At 38.8% G+C, this 25475-nt stretch overlaps 1 protein-coding gene across 10 annotated transcripts in view; it reads right to left on the bottom strand.

The window, feature by feature from the left end:
• CEP41 (centrosomal protein 41) overlaps positions 1–25475 on the bottom strand; it is a 48652-nt gene that overhangs the window by 18821 nt on the left and 4356 nt on the right. For 3 of the 10 annotated variants that reach the window (XM_067042152.1, XM_067042153.1, XM_067042151.1), the window contains exons 2-4: positions 15523–15586; positions 12880–12987; positions 2599–2646 (exon numbers count right to left, since the gene is read on the bottom strand). In XM_067042152.1, the coding sequence (XP_066898253.1) occupies positions 2599–2638 (40 nt within the window). In that variant the 5' untranslated portion in view covers positions 2639–2646; positions 12880–12987; positions 15523–15586. Of the gene's footprint in view, positions 1–2598; positions 2747–12879; positions 12988–15522; positions 15587–25475 lie in introns of those variants that run through there. The other 7 variants (XM_059074080.2, XM_059074078.2, XM_059074081.2 and 4 more) reach the window with 3 other exon arrangements.

Raw genomic sequence — 25475 nt, 5'->3', positions numbered from 1 at the left:
GCAAAATGGCAATAAATCAGCCAATGAAAACAGTCAACAGCTTTCAGAGTAGTTTGCACTGTGGCATTTATCCACTGATATTCTTTTGGTATAGTAACATAGTTTGAAATACTTCTCCAGTTCTTCACATTCTAAGTATAAAAGGTACACATTAAAATCCCCTTTAAATAGAAATCACCTTAAACGAGAAAACAGGCGCTGCTATTTTCTAATGATCATAGTTTCTAGCATCCTCTCATAAGCACTAGAAATCCCAATGCACATTTGAGCCTAAACTCTACATACCTGGTTCTGGTTTAGAAGGACAGCCATCATTAGGACTTTCTGACATTATTACTCAGAGATAAAAGATCAAGCTAGACGTTTTACAGTAAGTTTTAAATTTTATAAAAAGGATAACTTGGAAAGCTCTGACAGTCTGTCCTTGCAAGGGCGAACAGAGCTTTAAGAATGGAGCTTCTGCTACTATAGCTTCTCCCAAACTCTGTGATGGAGACAAAAAATCCTAGTTTCAGATATGTTATCAAGTTTTGCTTCTCTGGTAAGTCTGGAATCTAAGTGTGTCTCTCTCGAGTTACTGGAAGGACAGAGACCTAACTATCTAGGATGTTTCACACTGGGCCCAACTAGTGTCATCTAACCACTAGAAGCCAAGAATGGGCTTTGTGAATGGTCAATAGACACAGTGTGTCTATTTTCCCCAGCAGAGTTGAAAGAATATTCAGATTACAAAGGAATTCTGCGTTTTCAGGGTTCTGTTAAAACACATTATTAGCAAAGGGAAGTTGGGCTCACAGAGGAAGACAAATCAAAGGAAGTAACAGCACAAGGTTTGTGATTTCACAGAAAGACATGGCATCTAAGGTAATCCGAGAAAAGTGACGGGTTTAGGGTGTCATCAAACAAGGCAATATTCTCCTCCCTTCTGACCCAAAAGAGCACCTACAACAGAAGATGGGAAAAGAGAAGGAAATATCTTCCAAAATATAGATCCCAAACCAGAATCTGAAGTAATTCTAGTCAGGGAGTCAGCACAAAGCGTGTAAAAGGTGAGAGGAATCTGCTGTCTTACTAAAAAGAAGCCCACAACTTCTAAAGAAGGAAGGTGAAGTAAGCATTTTCAAGGACTCTAATCCACAGGTATTTCTTTTGGGAGATAAGCTCCATTTAAAGTTTAGATATTAAAGAAACCACATTGTGCTTTTAAGAACTGTTTTAAACAGGGTTTCAGCAATCTGTGTGGAATGGGACAATTTTTATGGGACAAACTTTGGTGTGGACAGGTGAGCTTACACTCAGCTACAAATGCTTAGGAGGTGAAAGAGGCTACAAACCGAGGCAGAAGCAGGCCAGTTGAATTTTGCTTGCCATGGATGAATTAAGGACAACAATGAAGTTTAGGTGAGTAAACAAGATTTTTTTCCATAGTTTAAAATTTTAATATACACTTAAAATATATATACTTAAAGTGGAATATTTTAGATATATAACATTTTAAATATATAGCATAAAATGTTTAAAATATAAAATATATAAGAAGAAAAGGATACTGCGACATCACACATTAAAAAACAAATGTCTATAGCATCAGTCCTTGTAGTTGAACGTGGCAAGTAACAGAGTCAGCAAGAAGCTGCTCCTGAGTCCAGATCTATTGTCTGGGGTTTCTCAATACTGCAGCAATTCAAAAGGAACAGGAACATTATCATTTAAATTAAAAATCCTGCTGTGTAAAAACAAAAGTTCTGGTGAATTTTGGATTTGTAATATTCTCTTCCCAGAAGATGTATATTACCAGAGCCAAGTGCTGAACTGCTATCAATCAGAGTACCTCTTCACTGCCATTAGCTCAGTACTGCCCTAGCACTGGGTTCTCCTACTGAAGCTATGAACAAATCCATCTTAGAAAATAGATGTTCCTACTTCTCTAATTCTAGACATGATGTGTACATTTTACATTTGTTTTGGACACATTGAAAAATTATGATTTTGTGCGAGGGCAGTGCACTCAATGACTAGAAGCATATCTTTGCCAAAGATTAGTTTTTTAAAAGGATGTGCATGAAATATGATTTTTAATTAAAAGGAAGCCAACTGCAATGAATTTATAATGTATAACACCACTTTAAGAATAAGCTCTTTCTTTCTTACACCACTAAGTCTTTCATGAATACTGTCAAATTTATACTCAAAAGAATGTTTTGATATATAAGTTATTATTACTCCTATCTCAGGTATAGAGAAAATAATAATATCGGAAAGATTAAGTACCTTGAATAAAGGTCATAAAGACTGCAGTACAATGAAACTAGAAATTTGGGTTCTCAGTGCTTCACTAGAGGTTATTTCGCATTCCAACATTAATATCTCCTATGGGATCTAAGTCAGGTAGAACTCAGACGCAAAGACCACAATCGTAGCAGCTGACCAGAATGGCACACAGTGTTTCCCACATCCTTCTAGGCACCTGCCACACTCACCTGACTCCCATAGCTCTGTGTGTGTGTCAGCTGTAGAGTGTGGTTAGGCTCGTTAATAACCAACTTGTAGAGCAACTACAGGGTTCCATTATCCCAAACCATCAGTAGTGTTACTCACTTTTTTTGATCTCTTCTAGCTTCTCAATGTATTTAGTCATACTGTTACCTAAAAAGAGAAGGAGGATTTTAGCTATGCTTCTCATGGAAGAAAATGAGTAACACTGTGAAAACAGAATGGAGTGCAAGTATTCCCTAAGCCTTCCCATTCTGCTTTTACAGAATTACAGTAGACAAATGGATCAGACATAGTAAATAGTCTTTTGGATTATACAGCATTATTAAAAGGTAAGGAACCCAGGGAAATGTTCTGGTCAAATGTGTTAAGCTGAGGTGCACACCCAATAAACATTAAGTCCCACCAGGCAGTATGAATGATCACTTCATGTCATTTTTTTTCTTTCTGAGTTAAGCCTTTCCTCTTCCATTTATCACCCCCATAAGCTTTTTGTGGGGAAGATATGCAGAGGAAGAGAAAGAAGCAATGACCTCTGAATGTCTAAAATGTGCTGTTGTGCCTACCCAAGCAACCCTTTCATCTTCACTTAATCTTTGTGGTTTCCTTCTCTTTCCTGAACTTGGTCTTCCACTATTCATGCTGATGTTGCAGCCTGAACTAGACCACACAGTCTGTACACCAGTATTCACTGTGGATTTGATTTGCTGAGAAATAACAGCAGATTCCCACCACTGTGAAGAGTCCTCAACCCTCATGTTTTATGGCCTGGTTCTACAACACTAGGCTCTAGCCAAGGTGGTTTGGAGAGTTTTCATGCATTAAAACTGGGCCAGGATCCTTCTGGTTTCCGAATGAACTAAAGTCTGGTTCTCAAGCCAGGGGCTATTATTTTTTAGAAGGCATGCTTCAATTTGATTCAATTCAGCACAGCAAGCTCTATCTGGCACCTGAAAGATATAGCAAAAGAGGAAAACATTCAAAATAATTTCTCATTTCTAAAATTGTGCTAACTTTTAAGCCTTGAGAGGAGCTAGTCAGTTTCAGTCACAACTTCAGGTAAAAGAAATGCTTCCAGTTAATGGCATGAACTGATGTTTTCAAGCACTGTTCTGAACTTTTCTTCATGTTTAGGTCAGAAGCAGAGAAAGAAAATCCTTGCTCTGAAACCCAAAGTACATTTTCAAAAAACAACTTATATCATTTGTTATTATTAAGTTCTTGTCATGAATTCATTACAGAATACAATTCTACTGAGTTAAAATTTTTTTTCGTCTGAAGACACACAGTCCCCAGATCAGAACCAAAAAGCAGGACTCAGTGTAGTCCTGGACCCAGACCTTATCCTTCCAAAAGCTCAGAGAGACATGACAGTAGTCAGGGCTGCTCAGAAGCTGAGGCTCCTCAAGACAGACACTGAGAACATCTCAGAAGAAGTCCAAATAGCACCAAAGACCAAGATAAGAACAAAATATGATCTTTTCTAGGTTCTTCAGGCTATAATGGACCTGAGATGTGACCAGATCTCCACAGTGGAAACCATGAATCCTTCCCAGACTCACATCCTCTTCCCTGCAACTCTGCACTTGAGCGGGAACTCGACTGGTCAGTACTGGGGTTAGAAGACAGGGCAAATGGCATGCTGTTCAGCATCCTACAGTCTTATTCTTAAAGTATTTTACATAGGAGCTTCTGGTTATATGTTCCTGAGTCCCTTACAGTGCCAGGCTGTTGATGTGGCAGTTAGTTTCTTTTGGCTGGAGAAGCTTTAGGCCTCCTTCCAGAATCGTCAAAAAACTGAGGTACAAAAAGGATCACTGACTTGTCCAGTGACACAGCAAGTTAGTAACTAAGTCAAGATTAGTACTCCCAACCTCCTGGTTTCTAATATGGCTCACAAAAACATATCATTCTCTGGCTGTGCTGTTGTAAAAACATGATTTCACTGTGAGGTCAACATGTAGGAAGTGTTACTTCCTTTATAGTATCGAGTGGGAACCATTTTATGCTCTAAATTCCCTGAGGCATACTACGCACGGAATACAAGAGCCAACCTTATTTATAGTCTTTATTATTAAAACATTGCATTTCCAGTCTATAGCAGTTTCCACTAACAACGTGTCTAAAATCCATTTCTCAGTCAGTTATCAACATTTTCGGAGTATTTATACAACACTTCATCTTCATACCAGCAGAGCCTCACGATGACTCTGTGAGGTAGGTTGCCATTCCTACTGATTATTTTTCCCACTAAAGGAGAAGGCAGAAAAACAAAATCTTTTGCAGAGGTGTACAAATACTTGGCTAAATTAAGAATAAATCTAAGAGGACTATTGATAAGAAGCTCTTTTCATTACAGCCATTCATTCTATCCAAGTTGGGGGGGGGCGGAGAAAGAATATGGAGGACTTCTGCATTGCTTCAATTGGAGAAGTGACTAATTGACACAAAAAAATCTCTAAAAATGAGTTTAGAAAGTATGAAAAGTAGTATTTTATCCCACTTCATATACTGCTTATATCTTAACTAAGCAGCTCATCTTACTGGATCTAATTTCATCTGAAAATAGTTTTTTGACTATCTTTTAAAAAGAATACAAATGAATCAATTCTATAATTGACTTATTTATAAACATATTTTCGTTTTACACAAAAGGCAACTAAAAGACTATCAACAGACTAATTTTTTAAAATTAAAATTACACATTACTGCCAGATAAATTTTCCTAGACAATAGTTTGATTAAAAAAAGTCAGTGGCTCCTCATCACTTACTGACTGAAGTTTAAACTCCTTGCTCTACTCGTGAAGGCACCAACATCTTACCTACCTCTTCAATCTTGCCTTAATTACTAAACTTGACAAACTCTGTTAGTCTTTGGTTCTGTAACATGTCACCTTGCCCATGTAATCATAATAGCTCACCCAGCTGGAAGTGACATTTCCCTCCTCTGAACTTCTACAGCACTCGGCTTACCACTCACAAGGCATTTATCATTGTACTGCCTTATTTGTGTGCAAGTCTTATCTATCTTATTATACTGACAGCCCAAAACAACTATTTACACACACACACACACACACACAGAGAGAATATCTTTATCCTTTACATTGTCTGGCGTAGGAGGCACTCAAAAATATTTGCTAAATGAAAAATACTATGAAGATCTACTAGCTGAAGAATCCTTATAATGAATTATATTATAATGTAAATAATCACACCCCAATTTGGTTTGAGTTTTTGGATACCTGAGTTTCTCTAAGCTATGCCCAACCTGTTATATATAGTATATATATGTTATATACTACTTAAATGACCTATATTGTTTCAGGACTCAGGTAACCTAGAAATGTATAAGATGGTATTTAGCTTCTACTTAGTTTATAATTTAAGCTGCAACAAAAGATATATAAAAAAGTTTTACAACTGGAATCAAGAGAAAGAGACAACTCAACTATATCAATAGTGCTAAGCAAAGATAGAGCACAATCCACGAACTGAGTGACTCATTCATTAGATTTTTTCCTTTGTTTTCCTATAATTTAATAGCATTATTTGAACTAAGCCAGTAAGAAAAGCAAGGGATTTTGAGCAGCAGTAATCGAAAGTGGGTAAGATTTATAAGGCACGAACTCAGTTGCTAAGAGACAATTCCATTGCTTTATTTTTCTTCAATATTTTCCTCCTCTATGGAGAAGTTCTTTTGGCTCAGGAGCAGAAAGCCTGAAAAGAGGCACAGTGGTCCTTTGTTAATCTCAATAAGTTATACGAGTGCATAGTGCTTTCTGGTTTGTAAAAGGCTTTCACATACATTTCTTCCTTTGACATAAGAAACAGAATTAAATACCAAATAAAAATGAAGAGTACCTAGTCTATAATGACTTTGAGTGCTTAAGATCAAGGCTATTAGCAGATATTCAGGAAAAGTAAAGACTAAGAAGAAAAAAGGAAATGACTAGTTTGTATGGAGATAAGAAAACTAAGGTGAATTTCTAAAAAATAGAAAAAGGCTAGAAAAGACTGAATGGAGATAGTCTACAGAATTTTAGAAAGCTAAAGAAATTTGAAATTAGATTGAATATAGATTGAAATGAGAGAATAATGCCAGCAATGAAAGAGTGTAGGAGACTAACAAAGGGAGAGCACTGTGGTTTGGAAAGTGTCCCGTAAATCAGCCTGCATTGCTACAGAGCAGAAACCCAGAGAGGGTGCTTGAGAATACACAAGAACCCTGCAGTGGAGACTGAACAAAACGCCATCAGGGATTTCATCGGAAGCATAATCCATTCATGGCACAGTCTGGCAATGCTGGGGAGCTGGTAAGATACACTCAGGCACCTATGGAACAAAAGAAATATTTGAAGTTCAAAATAATTCTGATATTTCTGGCCATGGCTATACCCTGGTGTTTGAGTTTATAAGAGAAGCAGCATCAGAAGGATAGAAATAAGACATTATCTTTACCCAGGAAGAAGATACCAGTCTTTAAAGAGCTCAGTAGAAGGTGATTTGGGTGAAGACAAGATATGCCACGAAATTCTTGATTTCTTGTAATTAACTCTGAATTGCTCACTGTTTGGTAAGAAAAGATTAAAGACCCATCTATTTAGCCTAGAAATGAGAAATGCTCACTCATTGCCATGCCTATTTCCACTGCTCTGACTGCAGAGCTTAAAATCATACCACAGACAGGAGTTTCTTACTTTTACTTGACCTTTAAAGTCACTCTGGTGTTTCCATAACCAGGACTCCTCACACTTTTCACCTCATGGCAGACATATATAAGTGATAATATTTGGACAAAATGCTGAGGTTTGGGCTGTCTCAAGCCCTGATGGCTCTCCAGAGGGTTAAAGGGATCTGTATCCTGGCTCATAACCCACAGGTCACTGTACTGAATACACAGGGAGGTAAGTCACAAAATAAATAGAAAAAAAATTAAAATCTTTCCCTTAAACTGACTTTAAAATAATTTCTAAATCTGAAACAAACAAAAAACCGAACACTAGAATTAGATTTCTCACACACTGACTTTAAAATATGTTGTTTTAAGCAATGAAGAATACTCTGGCCCTTCCAAAGGCATTATAAAACTAGTTTGGGAGACTTCTGCTTCCAGGAATATGAGGTAGATGTACTTTTCTCTACTCCTCCAGCTAAGTACAACAAAATCCCTGGACAACCCGCTAAATGGGAGAAAATATTTGCAAATTATACTCCTGATAAGTGTCTACTATCCAGAGTATATAAAAGAACTCGTATAACTCAATAATAAAAAGACAAATAACCCAACTAAAAAACCAATGATACGAATAGCCATTTCTCCACAGGAGATATATAAAAGCCAATAAGCACATTAAAAGGTACTCAACATCATTACTCATTAGGGAAATGCAAATGAAAACCACAATGAGATACCACTTCACACCCACGAAGATGACTATAATCAAAATGATGGACAATAACAAGCGTTGTTGAGGATGTGGAGAAAAAAAGAGCCCTCCTACACTGCTGGTGGGAATGTAAAGTGCAGCTCCTTTGGAACACAGTTTGGCAGTTCCTCAAAAAATTAAACACAGAGTTAACGTCTGACCAACAGTTCAACTCCTAGGTACATCAACCAAGAGAACTGAAAATGTATGTTCACACAAAAACTTGTACACTAATGTTTTAACAGCATTATGGCCAAAAAGTGTAAACAAACCAAACATCTATCAAATGATAAGTAGATAAACAAAATGTGAAATAGCTATATAAAAGAATATTGTTTGGCAATAAAATGGAATAAAGTATTGATACATGCTACAACAATGATGAGCCTTGAAAACATTATGCTAAGTGAAAGAAGCCAGACACAAAAGGTCAGATATTGTATGATTCCATTTATATGAAATGTTCAGAAGAGGCAAACTCATAGATACAAAAAATAGATTAGTGATTACCAGGAACTGGTAAAAGTAAGGAATGGGAAATGTTTACTTTGGGTATGGGATTTCTTTATGGGATGACAAAAAAATTCTGCAATTAGATAGTGGTGACGGTTTCACAACCTTGTGAATGTACTAAAAATGTCTGAATTGTATATTTTTAAAGGTTGAATTTTATGATATGTAAATTTTATCTCAATTTAAGAAAACACACCAATTATAAAAAAAGATTGAATGAAAAAACAATCCTAGATGGGATAAATTAAGAGTTTGGTATTATCAGATACACACCACTATATATAAAATAGATAAACAACAAGGTCCTACTGTATTGCACAGGGAACTATATTCAATATCTTGTAATAACCTATAATGGAAAAGAATCTGAAAAAGAATATATAGTATATATATAAAAAAGTCACTTTGCTGTATACCAGAAACTAACACAACATTATAAACCAACTATACTTCAATTTTTTAAAATCCTGTACATTAGACATAAAACAAACATAAGAAGACTCTAATAGGTAGAGAGAGGAAGGCAGACTGGTTAGGGACCTCAGGACCTGAGGAATGACATAATGGTTGAGTTACCTGGGTGTTTTCTGTTTTGTTTGTTTTTTGCCTCATATACACTAGACTTGGAGCTGAAGAAGCCAGAAACCCAGAAATACCAACGAATAGACCAAAAATGTCCCTAACAAAAGCCTGCTGTCTCCAGCCAAAGGACAGCAAGACAGAAAACTATTAGGTAATAACTGCCTTTTTCCAGCCACATTCCACAGAAAAGCTATGTCCTACCCTTAACTGCCAGCAAAGGCCAGATGGGGAGCCTTGATTTCCATCTTTGTTGGACTGTGATGAGAGGCCATCAAAGTACCAGAAAGAGGAGAAAGAAGCTGGGGCTGAAAATGTACTCAAAATATAATTGCTGAAAACTTTTCAAATTTGGCAAGTGACATGAACTTCAGATTTATATAGAAGCTGAGTAAACTCCAAACAGGACAGAACCAAAGAAATCCACACCAAGATATATCATAGTTAAACTTCTGAAAACTAAAGAAAAAAAAATCTTGAAAGCAGCAAGAGATAAATGACACCTTACTCATATGGGAAAAACAGTTTGAATAACAGGAGATTTCTCATCAGAAATCAGGTGGCCAGAAGAAAGTAGCACAATATTTTTCAAGTGCTGAAAGAAAAGAACTGCCAACCCGGAATCCTATACCTAGAGAAGATACTCTTCAGGAATGAAAGGAAATCAAGACAGTCTCAGATGAATGAAAACTAAGAGAATTTGTCACCAGCAGACCTATCCTAAAGAATGGCTAAAGGAAGTTCTCTAATTAGAAAGGAAAAGATAAAAGGAGTCTCGGACTATCAGGACAAAACAAAGAACACACTAAGCAAAACTATGCTTCTTTTTAAGTGCCCATGGAACATATACCAAGATAGACCATATCCTGGGCAATAAAATGAACATCAATACATTTTAAAAAGTTAAAATATACAGAGTACATTCTCCAACCACAATGGAATCAAACTGGAAGTCAATAACAGAAAGATGACAGGAAAATCTCCAAACACTTGTAACTAAACAACATACGGGACTTCCCTGGTGGCACAATGGTTAAGAATCCACCTACCAATGCAGGGGACACAGGTTCGAGTCCTGGTCCGGGAAGATCCCACATGCCACAGAGCAACTAAGCCCATGCACCACAACTACTGAGCCTGAGCTCTAGAGCCCGTGAGCCACAACTACTGAAGCCCACATGCCTAGAGCCTATGCTCTACAACGAGAGAAACCACCACGATGAGAAGCCTGCACACTGCAGCAAAGAGTAGCCCCCGCTCACTGCAACTAGAGAAGAGCCAGTGAGCAGCAACGAAGACCTAACACAGCCAAAAATAAATAAATAAATAAATGTATAAAACAACAACAACACATGTCTAAATAATCCATGGATCAAAGAGGAAGTCTTAAGGGAGATAAAAAGATACACTGAACTAAATGAAAATGAAAATTCAACATATCAAAATTTGTGAGACACAGCTAAATCAGTGCTGAGAGAAATCTACAGCACCAACTATAAGCATTAAAAAAGAGAAAAACTCTTAAATCAATCATCTAAACTCCTACCTCACGAATCTAGAAACAAGAGCAAAATAAGGAGAAAGAAGGAAATAAAGATAAAAGCAAAATCAGTAAAATTTAAAACAGAAAAACAAAGAGAAAATTGATGAAACCAAAAGCTGGTTCTTTGAAAGGATCAATAAAAAGGACAAACCTGTAGTGAAGAAAAAAAAGAGAAAAGACACAAATTACCAACATCAGGAATGAAACATGGGCTATCACTTCAGATATTACAGACTTTAGAAGGATAATAAGGGAACACTACAAACAACTCTACACACATAAATTTGAAAACTTGGATGAAATGTACTACTTCCTCTAAAAACACAAACCCACAACTCATCCAATATGAAACAAACAATTTGAATAGCCCCATAACTATCAAAAAATTAAATTCAAAATTTAAAAACTCTCAAAAAAGAAATCTCCAGGCTCAATGGTTTTACTGGACAATTCTACCAAATGTTTAAGAAAGAATTAACACCAATAATATACAATCTCTTCCAGAAAACAGGAGGGAACATTTCCCAACTCATTTTATGAGACCAATATTATAATGATACTAAAACCAGGCAAAGACAATCCAAAAAACAAACCCCAAACTACAAACCAATGTCCCTCATGAATATAAACACAAAAATCTGTAATTAAATAATAAATTGAATTCAGCAACATATAATAAGAATTATACACCATGAGTGAGTTTTACTCTATAGATACAAAACTAGTACAATATTTAAAAATCAATCAAAGTAATCTATATTATCAAGCTAAAGAAAAAAAACATATGATTATATCAACTGATGTGGTAAAAGCAATCAATAAAATTCAATAGTCATTCAGGATAGAAACTCCCAGAAAAATAGGAACAGGAGGAAACTTCCTCAACCTGATACAACTAACATTATCCTTAATCATGAAAAACTGAATACTTTCCCACTAAGTTTGGGGTAAAGACAAGGATGTTCGCTCTAAGCACTCTTATTTAACATAGTTCTGGAGGTTCTAGCCAGTACAGTAAGGCAATAAAAGGAAATAAACACATACAGACTGGAAAGGAAGAAATAAAACTGCCTTTTTTTAGATGACATGATTGTCTACATAGAAAAGCCCAAGGAATCTATGAAAAAAATTTCTCCTTTACCTAATAAGTGAGTTAGCAAGGTCTCAGGATACAAGATAAATATTAAAAATAAGCTATATTTCTATACGCTAGCAATGAACACATGGACGCCAAAATTAAAAATACAGTACCATTTAAAATTGCTCAAAAAAAGTAAATACTTATGTGTAAATCTAACAAAACATGTATAGGATTTATATGCTGAAAACTATACAATGCTGATGAAAGAAACAACTAGAGAAAGCCTGTGCACAGCAACAAAGACACAATGCAGCCAAAAAAAAGAGATAAATAAAATAAATACCAAAAAAAAGGTACAGCAATATTTCTTTGTAAATGTAAACAAGATTTTTCTAAAATTTACATGGAAAGGCAAAGGAATTAGAGTAGCTAAAATAATTTTGTAAAGAAAAATAAAGTGGGACTAATCAGTCTAACCAATTTTAAGTATCCAATTTATTATATAGCTACAGTAATCAAGACCGTGGTATTGGCAGAGGGATAGACACATAAATCAATGGAACAGAATACAGAACCCAGAAATAGATGCACGTAAGTATGCCCAACTTGTTTCTGACAAAGGTGAACACACCAATTCAATGGAGGAAAGGTAACCTTTTTAATAAATGGTGCTAGAGCAACTGGATATCCACAATCAAAAAATTAATCTCAATCTAAGTTGCACATCTTATACAGAAATGTATCATGGACTTAAATGTAAAACCTAAACCAAAATGAATCATGGACTTAAATGTAAAACCTAAAATATAAAACTTTTAGAAAAAAGCATATAGAAAATCTTTGATACCTAGGCTAGGCAAAGAGTTCTTAGACTTGACAACAAAAGCATGATCCATAAAAGGAAACACTGATACACTGGACTTCACCCAAACTGAAAACTTTTGCTCTTTGAAAGACCCTGTTAGGAGGATGAAAAGACAGGCTACAGACTGGCAGAAACTATTTGCAAACCATGTATCCAACAAAGGACTAGTAGCTAGGATATATAAAGAACACTCAAAATTCAACAATTAAAAAGCAAACAAATTAGAACACAGGCAAAAAACATGAACAGACATTTCACTGAAGAAGGTATACAGATACACCAATGGCAAACAAGCACAGGAAGAGATATTCAACATCATAAGTCATTAGGGAAGTGCAAATCACAAAGGCAATAATATGCTACTACACACCTACCGGAATGGCTGAAATTTAAAATGGCAACACCACCAAATGCTGGTGAGGATGTGGAGAAACTGGATCACTCATACACTGCTGGTGGGAATGTAAAATGGTCCAACCACTCTGGAAAACAGTTTGGCAGTTTCTTAAAAAACTACAAATGCAACTGCCATACAATCTAGAAATTGCACTTCTAGGCACTAATCCCAGAGAAATGAAGACTTATTTTCACACTAAAATCTGTACACAAATGTTTATAGTACCTTTACTTGTGATAATCAAAAAGGGGAAACAATTCAAATGTCCTTCAACAGGAAAATGGTTAAACTGTGGTGCATGTATGGAATACACCATGGAATACTACTCAGGAATAAAAAGGAATGAACTACTAATATGTGCAACAACCTGGAAGAATCTCCAGAGAACTTGCTGACGGAAAAATCCAATTCAAGAACTTATATATTGCGTGATTCCATTTATATAGCATTTGTGAAAGACAAAACTATAGAAATGGAGAACAGATTAGTGGTAGCCACGGGTTAAGGCACAGGTGAGAGTGGAAAGTGGATATGAGGGATCCCTGCGGTCATGGAAATGTTCTGTAGCCAGACTGTATTTATCAATGTCAATATCATGGTTGGGATAGCACAGCACAGTTTTGCAAGATGTTACTATTGGAAACTGGGTAAAGGGTACAAGGAATCTCTGTTTTATTTCTTACAATTCCATGTGAATCTACAATTACCTCAAAATAAAAAGTTTAATTAGCAAAAATACTAGATTACAAACCTCAAAATATAAAAGGAGATAGGCAATTACTTTTTTTTTTTTTTTTTTGTGGTACACGGGCCTCTCACTGTTGTGGCCTCTCCCATTGCGCAGCACAGGCTCCGGACGCGCAGGCTCAGCGGCCATGGCTCACGAGCCCAGCCTCTCCGCGGCATGTGGGATCTTCCCGGACCAGGGCACGAACCCGCATCCCCTGCATCGGCAGGCGGATTCTCAACCACTGCACCACCAGGGAAGCCCAATTACTTTGTATTATAAAAAGCAGACAGAAATATCTCAATTTCCAAAAAATTGAAATTAATTTCAGGTACCATTATTGAGTCAAACTTTGGTTATGAACTGAGGAATTGAAGGGAAGGAAATCAATTTTCATTCACAAAACTCAATTCAACTTCCAGGAGAAAAAAAAAATATGAAGCTATATATAGACAAATCTATATATCTGAAAAAGACTTCAGCGCTTACAAATTTTAATTTTAAGAAGGTTCCAAAATAAATGCATTAAGCAGTCTTTAAAACGTTGTCCGTACTGCTCAGAGAAAATATGGTATTTTAAATCAAAGTACTTCCCTCTCAGAATAACTTATTCCAGAAAGGTGGGTCACAGTTGCAAATAAAGGGAGACAGGCAGAGAGGCAGGAGCTGAAGGCATTTGTGATAGAAGAAATGAGGCTGGAGGAAGCACTGGGACAGTGTGGCCGAAGTGACAGTACCCAGGACTTCACACCAGGTCTCCAACATTGACTTCCTCATCCTGCACACAAATCCTAGTTCTATCTCCTTTATTGAACTCCAGGTAAATCACATAATCTCTGGACTAAAATTTCCTCCTCCTCAAAGACAGAGATAACATTTTTTACCTCCCATCAAACAGGATATTTGCAAGGAGAAATATTTATACATCACAAAAATGTTTGAAAGAAAGGTCCCAAGAAATAGTATCTGCAAATGTGGTTCATTTAAAACATTAATTTAAGTCTATTTTATTTGGGGAAACATGCATAACAGAAGACAATAATTTTGAAGGAGACTGGAGAAAGAGAAAGACAAAATGAATGAGATTTAAACAAAGTCAACATCCCAGTTTATTTTCTCAGTTGTCTTGAGGTTACTGGTAGAAAATTCAGTATTGCTAAAGGCATGTGGTACCCCTATCCACTAGCAAAACCATCTTAATAGGATGGATTTTCCACAGCAGACTTTAAGATGTTGAAAAAAACTAAACAACCACCCAAAATCTCACAAGACTGAAAATCCACCAGGGATCTGGGGAATAGTTTTCATCATGACATTGAAAAATGTCAACAGCATGGAAATAAGCAGTAATGCAATCTTAAATTTCATTTTACCTGAATTGCAGCACTAATTTAATTTTGCCTGGTATTTTAGTTACTCATTCAAGTCTGTCTGACTCCACTTGAATCTAAGCTCTTTGATTACAAAAATCACAATTCACACTCATCTTTACATGTCCTGTAGCCCATAACTTTGCATGTAGTTGTACTCTGCAAATATGGAATTGAACAAACATGCACAAGTATAATCTATTGATCCCAGTTTTAAGGAAGATACTTAAGGTGTTCCAAAATAGAGGTTGACGTCCTGATATTTATTAGCCTCAGTCCTGGAACTTATTAAACACTGTTTTTATCAGTTTCTCAATTTATAGTAAGCTCAGTTATGTGAATGGAGATTTTTAATGATAATCTGAAAAATAGCTTTCAAAGATAAGTCCTGAGCTCAGAAAAACATCAGCCAAGACAATAAGAAACTTTTAGCTATGATTTATACCAGGCATGACACATTGTTTTTTGTCAATGATTGGCTATTAGATTTTTTAAAAGTTTTTATTTTCTAGTCTTTACTTACCAGTGTCTAGTCTTGACTTGACATGCTGATACCTTGGGTTTTGTGGTATCCTTTTGGTCAGATACTAAAAAATAAAAAAATTCACAAATAATTGGGTTAATGTAAGGGTAAGGGGGGCAAAGTTGGGAAAGAGATAAGATACTTTAAAAATTAGAACAAATGCTAAAATTTCATTGGATTTAAAGATGGAAGGAGCTCTAGAGGTCCAACCGTTCCTTCAAATAGGACATTTCACACTACAGTGTCTCCACGGGTGAAGATGGCTACCATGTTTCTGTCAAAACATTTCCATATTTTGTCAAAATAATCTCATAGCGCTATGTAATTAGGAAAAAAAGCTCTTAAAAATTATTTCCAACACTGAGTCAAAATTGATCTAATTTCCATCCAGTCCACTGGTACAACCCAGAATAAGCCATTCCATCCTGCCTCAAGCAATCCATTAAAATAACTAAAGGCAGCTCTCTTGTTCTTTCTAATTTTACTCTTTATATGATGGTTTGTAGGCCATCTTCTCGGATACCCTCTAGACTTTATCCACATGTGCCCTAACAAGTGGCACGCAGATCTGAGAATAGTGCCCAGATGTTGCCAGGCCAGGACCCGCTGCTTGCCTTGAGTCTGATGCTCCACAGATGTCACCACGATGGCATCTGCTCTCGGGGCAGCTGGGGCGTATCATGGGCTCAAGGAAAGTTTATGGTCAGCAAACTGCTGTGTCAGGTCTCCCCTGTCCTACGCTCTGGGAGTAAACTCCGAACCCAAGTACGAGGCATTTACCCATATTAAGTTTTAGTGGAATTTTCAAAAGGCATTGAGTGAGGGAAGGCTAATGAATAAAAACATTACAAAAGACAGTTTTCTTGCTCAGACTTTTTTCTGGATGACAAGTATGAAAAGCATATGTTCAGTAACAGGCAGCCGTGGAAAAAAAGGAAATTAAAACTGGGCAATACCCTTCCAGCTTCATCTTCTGCCACTCTCCCACATGTTCCCAAGTTGAAGCTGCCCCAATGTTCCCCAAATATGCCACACTCACTCAGGTTCCAGTCTTAGCAAATGTCTGCCCAGAATGTCTTTCCTCAACTTGTCCATGGGCAACACTTCACTTCCCCTATAAAGCTGTCCAAGGTGGAATTAGGTACTTTCTCTCTGGTTCCTAGAGTACTGATACCTTGTACTATTGTTCACACCTTGACCTTCTTCCCTAGTCTAGAATTTCCTTGAAGGCAGGGACAATAACTTACTCAAATTTGTTTTCACCCAGTACCTAGCACATGGTGGGCATATTTAGTGATATTCAACCAATAAATGAATATCTAGAATGAGGATTATATTACAGCAACTACATAGTTCCTTAGAACAGAACATCAAACTTTAAAACCTGTATCACTTGCCCTTGAAAACATAGTTAACTACAGCACGTCCTGTTGGAGGATTGAAAAATAAATTTACATATTAAAATACCTTTTCAAAGCACCCACAAAGCATTAAAAAAATAGGGTACACTTCAATGTCTTACAGAATATCTACTGGTCAGAGTTCTGGATTTCAGAGACCAGGAAGAATTTTTAAAAACTGGGGTACCTACAGAGAATTATCAACATTTAATTTTGACAAGGACATCAAAAACAAAGCAAAACCTCACAACTACCATCTGCTATTTTAATACTTAAAAAGTAAGAAAGAAAAAAAATATCCCAGAATAAAAAGGTCAGTCCTTTAGTGCTACTAAAGAACTCATTGATATTGTCTGTGTTTTTCATTTCACCCCAGGCAAGTAAAACCTTTGTCATGGACGCTTAGCATTGGTCCTCAGAAGCAGAACCCCTGAGCTACTTTATCCTCAGAGAAAGGCTTCAAAGCTCCTTTCTCCTTCTGATCAGTAACCCGCCATCGGTAAGAGAAAGTGACCAATGCCAATTCCAACTCCCTCGTAGATGAAGAAAGAGAGGATTCTTAAGTGAGAAAAGGAAAATACTCAAAGACTGAAAAGGGGGACTGTAGGATGAGTTCTTCAGAGGGAGGCAATATTGTGGCAAAACAAAACAAAAACAAAAAGACAAACAAAAAACCCAGGAGAAAACATTTGCCTGGTAAATTTAGGAAAGCTAAAACTAGAATTTAGTTATCTTAAGCTAAGGGATTTTCTTTTTTCTCTGTCTTTAATTTTCCTTCCTTCCTCTTTATTTTTATAACTCCTCTCTGTATTTTTATAATTTCTATATGCTGTTTCCTGTTTTTACTTTTGTTTTGTTTTTCCCACTAGTTTCCTAGCAAAGCTCCTTTGAAAGATTCCAGGCTAGTCTCTGCTGAACCAAGGGGATTTGTCCATACCTCAGCCAACATAGCTAAGAAGTGAGGGTGTCTCTGGGGACCAGGTGTGGTGGCAGCAGAACGATGGGGGGAGAGAGTGTGGACAGCTGCAGTCGCTGAGCCCTTCCCACCCCCGGTTTTCCCTTACGTAGACTAATGAGAAATCCATATGCTACAGTACAAAAATGTAGTGTTTCTTTCCCATTTTCCCATTTTGGTCCAAATTCCCGTTCCTGACTTCCTGGTACCAACCATAACGTAAAACTATTTGTGCTCCACTCTACGCAGTGCCCCACAGAGTTTATGGAACTGCCAGACTTTATCCTTAAAATCCTTGCTTCGGGGGTGACTGTTTCTTGACCTACTGACCAACTCGCTTTTTTTCAATTACATAAACAGGATGGAATGGTGGAAAGTGAAAGAGCTGAGAAAAGCAGCTGTTTCAAGGAGGACTATTCATTCATTCAACAAAGCCTTATTGAGCACCAACAATTCATTCAGTCGACATTTACTGGATGCCTGCTAGGAATAAGCCACCGTGCTAAGGACACCGAGGTAACAAAACACAGTCCTTCCCATCCAGCTCTCGCTGATGCTGGGAAGGGAGACAAGTGAACAGACGTCACACTGCATGATGAACAAGCAGAGGGAATCAGGGGGTGCAACAGGAGCATGTGAGATTGGCACCCAATCCAGACTAAAAGAGTCAGGAACTATTTCCTGAGGGGTGACTTCCGAGCTGAAATCCGAGGGCTGAGAAAGTTAGTCAAGTTAAAGGAGTGGTGGGTGGAAGCTACAGGGTTCCTGGTAACTGACAGACCTGGGGGATAGTGGGCAATATAGGGTCAAATGAGGCTGAAGGGGCAGGCAGGGGCAGAACACAAAGGGCCTTGTATCCATGCTAAGAAACCTAGATTTTATCCTGTAGATCACTGTAGATCCTGTAGATCCAATGGGCAATTTTGCTCTCCCAACTCATGGGGACACCTGTCAATGTCTGGAGACGTTTTAGGTCATCAGAACTGGATGGTGGGCGTGCTACTGACATCAAGTAAGTAGAGGCCAGGGATGCTGCTAAACATTCTACAATGTCAGGAAGGCCCCCAACTCCCAAAAAAAGAATTAGCTCTCCCCAAATGTCAATGGTGCTGAAGTTGAGGAAGCCTGGTGTAGGTGATGGGAGTCACTGAAGGTGGTTAGGGAGAAGGGATGGGATTCTATTTCCATTTTAGAAAGATCACTCTGGCAGCACTCTGGAGCACTAACAGGATCACAGTCAAGAATGGAGGCACAAAGATCAGGTAAGAGGTTGTGCTCAGAGGATCTGTGGTCCTAAGAAAGCAGCAGTAGAGATGAGGAGAGGGAGACAGTTTTAAGAAGTCTTTAAGATATAAAATCTTTAAAACTGACTAGTGTAACAGGGGAAGGACAGTGGTACCATTCCCCAAAAAAAGGGACTTATGGAGGAAGCATATATTGAAAAACATGATGTGTTCTGTTTGGGGCATTTTGAATATAAGGCATCTGTGGGTTATCCAAAACGGAAGTGGTACGCTGGCTATCTGGGGGGTCTGGAGATCAGGAGAGATTTCTGGACTAGAAAAAACAAGATTTGGGGGAAGCCATGGGAATGGACACAATCACCATTGGAGAGTGTATAGACTGAGAAAAAAAGAAATCCAACATTTACCGTCAGGTGGAGAAAAGCACTGTGGGTGAAACTTGCAAGAGGCCAGAAGAAAGTGGGTCATGAGAATTAAAGAAGAAGAGTTTCAGGAAGAAGAAAATGGTCAACAGTGATCAATGCTGTCAAGTCAGAGAACAAGAGGTCAAATATGAACCAGCGAACAAGAATGCAGGTCAGGGAAGAGAAAACAGAAAAGTGAATTTGGATTGAATGCACCAGGACGCTGCCGATGACCCCGCTGGATGCAGTTTCAGTAAACTGACAGGAGCAGAAGCAAAAACAGCAGGCTGAGTGTTATGAGGAGGGGGCAGAGTAGCCAGATGGTCTTTTTTGTCCCTTCAGAGTTGCTAAGGAATAGTTTTTGTTGTTTGAAGAAAGGAGAGATTTGAGGATGTTTATAAGCTAATGGGCTGGATAAGAGGTTGGAAATGAGGCAGGCAGGTATGAAAACAAGGGAGCGGGAAAGGATGAGGCCCAGAGCCCAGGTGGAAGGTGCAGCTTTGGACGTATATTTAAGATAATGAAATAAGATAGGTGGTCATGATGATGTTCAACAGGAGAAGGGAGAAAGTTGAGAAAGTTCATGTTTGTGGTACTCGTACAGGCTCTCTGAAAGCAACCCCAAACGACAGAAGCCCTTTGGGGGCTTACATCTCTAGGGAGGGTCAAAAGATAATGCCCTCCCTGTCTACCCACCCCATCCCTGCTCTTTAACCTCTAGTTGGCTTTTAAGACCCAGCACAAACACATCTTCCAGGAAGATTCCTCCTCTGGGGGGCCCAGTCAGATAGAAATCTCTGCCCTGCCTGGACCGTCACAGCACTTTGTACCATTAACACTCCTCACTGCCTGCACTTGGGACAGAGGCTCTACCTCTGTACCTGCTACAAGGCCTTGCACCAGTGTGAGAACAATAAGTACACCAAATGGATGGAAACGGTTTTGAGAGCTGAGCAACACGCATTGTGCGTGCTAGTGCCCAGTGGGCAGCACAGACATCGAGGGCTCGAGGAACCTGAAACAAAAAGGTAGCTCTCACACTGTGGGTGGTAAGAGAGACTGCGTGGAAGAAATGGTGCTGCAGCTGTGTTTTAAGGGTTGAGCTTCTGTGGATAAAATGATGGGGAAAAGGGATGGAGAAAGTATTCTAAGTGGAGGAAATTATAATAGCAAGGCCATCCTCATTCTGTATACTAGGAAGCAGACGTAGACAGGTGGAGTGATTTCCTGAGGTTAGCTGGTAAGAGTGGTAGAACCTGGAATTAAACTGGGCAGTCTGGCTCTAGAGATTGAACTTTTTTTTTTTTTTTTTTTTGCTGTACGCGGGCCTCTCACTGTTGTGGCCTCTCCCGTTGCGGAGCACAGGCTCCGGACGCGCAGGCGCAGCGGCCATGGCTCACGGGCCCAGCCGCTCCGCGGCATGTGGGATCTTCCCGGACCGGGGCACGAACCCGCATCCCCTGCATCGGCAGGCGGACTCTCAACCACTGCGCCACCAGGGAAGCCCAAGATTGAACTCTTAAACACTTTAATGTGCAGCCTCATTCAGGCAGGGGTTCTGAACATGGGGTCCACTGATGGGCTTTAGGGGGTCCATGAGTCCCATGAAACTGTATGGAAAACTTTGAGTATATGTACATTTTTCTAGGGAAAGGGTCCTTGACTTTCACCAAATTTTCAAAGGGCTCTATAACCCCAAAACGTTAAGAACGGTGGGTGTATGGAATCCTGTGCTGTAAGGTTGGACATGGATACATAGGCACCAGGTGGAGATCCCTGAATTTAGGCTGAGGGTCTGGACTAGGCCCTGAAGACAATGGAAGATATCAGAAACACTGAGATATGAGCCACACAATCAAAGGAGTATTTTGGTAGATTACTAATATATGCAAAGTGAGACCGGGCTTTGTGAATACATGGATGTTGCAGGAAAGGGAGAAGAATGAGAAGTCAACAGTGGGATTTTTCTGAAGGAAAATCACTAAGAAAATGAGGGAGATTGTCTGAAGCACAAGTCATTCAAAAATGAATGAGCTTTTCTGACTTCCCACTTCTTTTAAAATGGAACTCACAAGGTGGTTCACATTGAAATTGCAACGTGTGTAGTAAGATTTACATTTAAGGACTTAAACAAAATTCCATTATATATTTTGTTCAAAATTTCTCTACTTCTCTCATTTGTATAAAGAGGATGTCAATAAAATGAAGGGACTAGGTGTCAACTTTAAAAGATATTTTTTTTATGGGAGTTTTAATCTGGACCAGTCCTACCGATCTCAGACACCAACCTTGACCCATGTTTGCGTGTGCAGCAGCCCCTACTCTGCCAGCAGCTACCACCTGGGGCTGACTGTAGTTTTCAAGATGGCCACAACAGAACTTCCCAACCACTCACACTGTGATGTTGACACTCCTCCCAATGAGGGGTGGGGGCCTATGTTCCCTCCCCTTGAATCTGGACGGGCCTGTGACTGATGGAAGTGATGCCATACGACTTCTGAGTCTAGATCATAAAAGACAATATGGCTTCCACCTGGTTCTTTCGGGACACTTGTTCTTGGAACCCAGCTCAAGCTACAAGGAAGGCCAAGTCACATGGAAAAGGCCATTTGTAGGTGATACGGCTGACAGCACCAGCTGAGTTCCCAGCCAACAGACTATATCAGCAGCCTAATGTGAATGAAGAAACTTTCAAGATAACTCTAGACCCAGTTTCTGTCTGCAAAACCACATGAGAGAGCCCAAGTAATTGCCTAGCTGAGCCTAGTCAACCTCCAGAACTGTAAGTGATAATAAATAAATGACTATTGTTGTTTTAAGCCACTAAATATGGGGGAGACTCATGAGAAACCAATATATAATTGGAATGCCAACCCACCTTTTTTACTTCTTAACTAAGCTCGTTTTTTTTTTTTTTTTTTTTTGCCGCACCGCACGACACATGGGATCTTAGATCCCCCACTAGGGATCGAACCCATGCCCCCTGCAGTGGGAGCGTGGAGTCTTAACCACTGGACCACCAGGGAGTTCCCTCTAGCTAAGCTCCTTGGGAGAAAACAAAAAAACAAAAACTACACTGAGTAACTGCAACTTACTCCTCCATCCATTGCAATGCGGCTACTGTCCCCATCATTCTACTGTGGCTCCTGTAGGAGCTAGGCAATGTCAGAGATCCCCTAATTGCTAAATATAATGGCTGCTTTTCAGTCTCTAACTTACCTGACCTTTCTGTACACTGTTATATAGTCCCACCTTCAGCTTTCACTTGGCTTCACTAACAGCTCTCTCTCCTAATGCTCCAATCACACATGGACAATTCTTCTGTCAGCCACTTAAACACTGTGTTCCCCAGGATTCCATCTTCTTAATCTATAGGTTCTCTGTCGGCCATTTAGGTTTAATTCCATTTACATGCTTCTAATTTCCAAATAGTGAACTCTAGCCTTGACTTCTCCCAGCTCAGATATATTCATTTACTCATTTAACAAATATTTAAGGAACAATTATTGTGTGCCAGGAAGTGGCACAGTACAGACAAGGTCCTATCTTATCTTCCTCTAAGTATGCCAAAAATAAACAAGCAAATAAAATAATTACAGGTCATGGCCTACTGGGTGAAGACAGCATATTGAACAAATGCATCTAATTTCATTTCCTTCCAAAACCTCAGTAAAACCTCATTAAAAGGATACTATTTTACAGACACAAAGTCCAAAAAGAAAGAAAGAGTGGGAGAAGTGATAACAAGTGATTTCTGAAGTCTAGAAAGCACATCAACAAGTGAAAATGACTTGATGGACTCAAGAAAATCGAAGGGAAAGACAAGAAAAATTCCTAAAACGCTCAGGAATTGGCAGCCCCAGGAACCTCCAGAAGTGGGAGTAAAAGGAGTGACTGAAATAAGCAATATTGGTTGAAGGCTGAATGAGAAGCTACTGGATCTCCAAAACCTTCTCCCTCTGTGCCACTAGGTGATTGCCCTTCCCCCACCATAGCAGGTATCTATAGATTTATCCCTGGAAAGGGTTTCTGGACTGGGGGGTGTCTCTAGACACAGGGAAAGGATATCATTACTGAAAACAAAACAGGGGTATTAGGTGAATGATGCATACTAATGTTGAAATTTAGCCCCTAACCTTAATTCTTCCAGGAATTCAACTAGGTCTTTTCTCTCAGGAGAGGGGAGGAGTTCTCTGGAGAAAATGACCAGCCTGAGAGGAAAGAGCTGAAGATACAGATTTGGGAAAGGGAGTCCCCAAATCATGGCCCACTGAGATCTTCTGGTAATTAAGCTCACATCAGCAAACTCCTCCCAAATATACAGAGATCTCAATCACCTTTTTAAGTCTCCTACTCAAAAACAATGATTAACAATTTAAGATTAAAAGAAGTTTGAGAACATTTCTATGTATGGACTGAATTATGTCCCCTCCAAATTTGTATGTTGAAGCTCTAACTCTCAATGTGACTGTATTGAGATAGGACTGCACCTCTTTGGGAGGTAATTAAGGTTAAATGATGTCATAAGGGTGTGGCCCAAATCCCATAGGATTAGTGTCCCTATTAAAATAGACACCAAAGAGCTCATTCTCTTCCCTCAATTGCACACTGAAAGAAGAGGTCATCCAAACACATAGCATGAAAGTGGCCATCCACAAGCCAGGAGAGAGTTTTCACCAGAAACCAAATCAGCCAGCACCTTGATCTTGGACTTCCCAGCTTCCAAAACTATGAGAAATGAATTTCTGTAGTTTAAGTCACCCATTCTGTGGTATTTTGTAATGGCAGTCCAAGCTGACAAATAAAAACATCACCAACAAAACAAAAAGAAAAATAGCAATATGGAGGAAACTGAGACTATGTAGGGAGAAAACATATTTTAAAAAATTATCATTAGAAAACATATCCACACAAAAACTTATACAGGCATATCTCAGAGATATCATGGGTTCTGTTCCAGACCACCCCAATAAAGTGATTTTTGTGATAAACTGAGTCACACAAATCTTTTGGTTTCCCAGTGCATATAAAAGTTATGTTTAGGGCTTCCCTGGTGGCGCAGTGGTTAAGAGTCCGCCTGCCGATGTAGGGGGCACGGGTTCGTGCCCCAGTCTGGGAGGATCCCACATGCCGCAGAGCGGCTAGGCGCGTGGCCCATGGCCACTGGGTCTGCGCATCTGGAGCCTGTGCTCCGCAGCGGGAGAGGCCATAACAGTGAGAGGCCCGCGTACCACAAAAAAAAAAAAAAGTTATGTTTATACTAAACCGTAGTCTATTATGTCTAAAAACAATATATGTATCTTAATTAAAAAATACTTTCTGGGCTTCCCTGGTGGCGCAGTGGTTAAGAATCCGCCTGCTGATGCAGGGGACACGGGTTCGTGCCCTGGTCCGGGAAGATCCCACATGCCGCGGAGCAAGTAAGCCCGTGAGCCATGGCCGCTAGGCCTGCGCGTCCGGAGCCTGTGCTCCGCAACGGGAGAGGCCACAGCAGTGAGAGGCCCGCATACCGCAAAAAAAAAAAAAAAAACTTTCTTACTAAAATATGCTAACCACCATCTGAGCTTTCAGCAAGTCATAGTAGTAACATCAAAGGTCACTGATCATCATAACAAATATAATAATAATTGAACAGTTTGAAATATTGTGGTAATTACCAAAATGTGACACAGAGACACAAAGTGAGCAGATGCTATTGGGAAAATGGCGCCAACAGACTTGCTTGATAGAGTTGCACAAACCTTCAATTTGTGAAAAATGCAGTATCTGTGAAATGTAGTATCTGCAAAATGCAATAAAACTAGGTATGCCTGTATGAATATTCATAGTAGCATCTTTCATAATAGCCCCAAAGTGGAAATAACCCAAATGTCCATCAATAAAAGAATGCATGAATAAAATGTGGTATATCCATGCAAAGGAATATTATTCAATAATAAAAGGGAGTGAA

The sequence above is a fragment of the Kogia breviceps genome, chromosome 9, assembly GCF_026419965.1.
Source record: "Kogia breviceps isolate mKogBre1 chromosome 9, mKogBre1 haplotype 1, whole genome shotgun sequence".
In the NCBI taxonomy this organism is placed as follows: domain Eukaryota; kingdom Metazoa; phylum Chordata; class Mammalia; order Artiodactyla; family Physeteridae; genus Kogia; species Kogia breviceps.
This window is presented reverse-complemented; position numbering and strand designations above follow the sequence as displayed.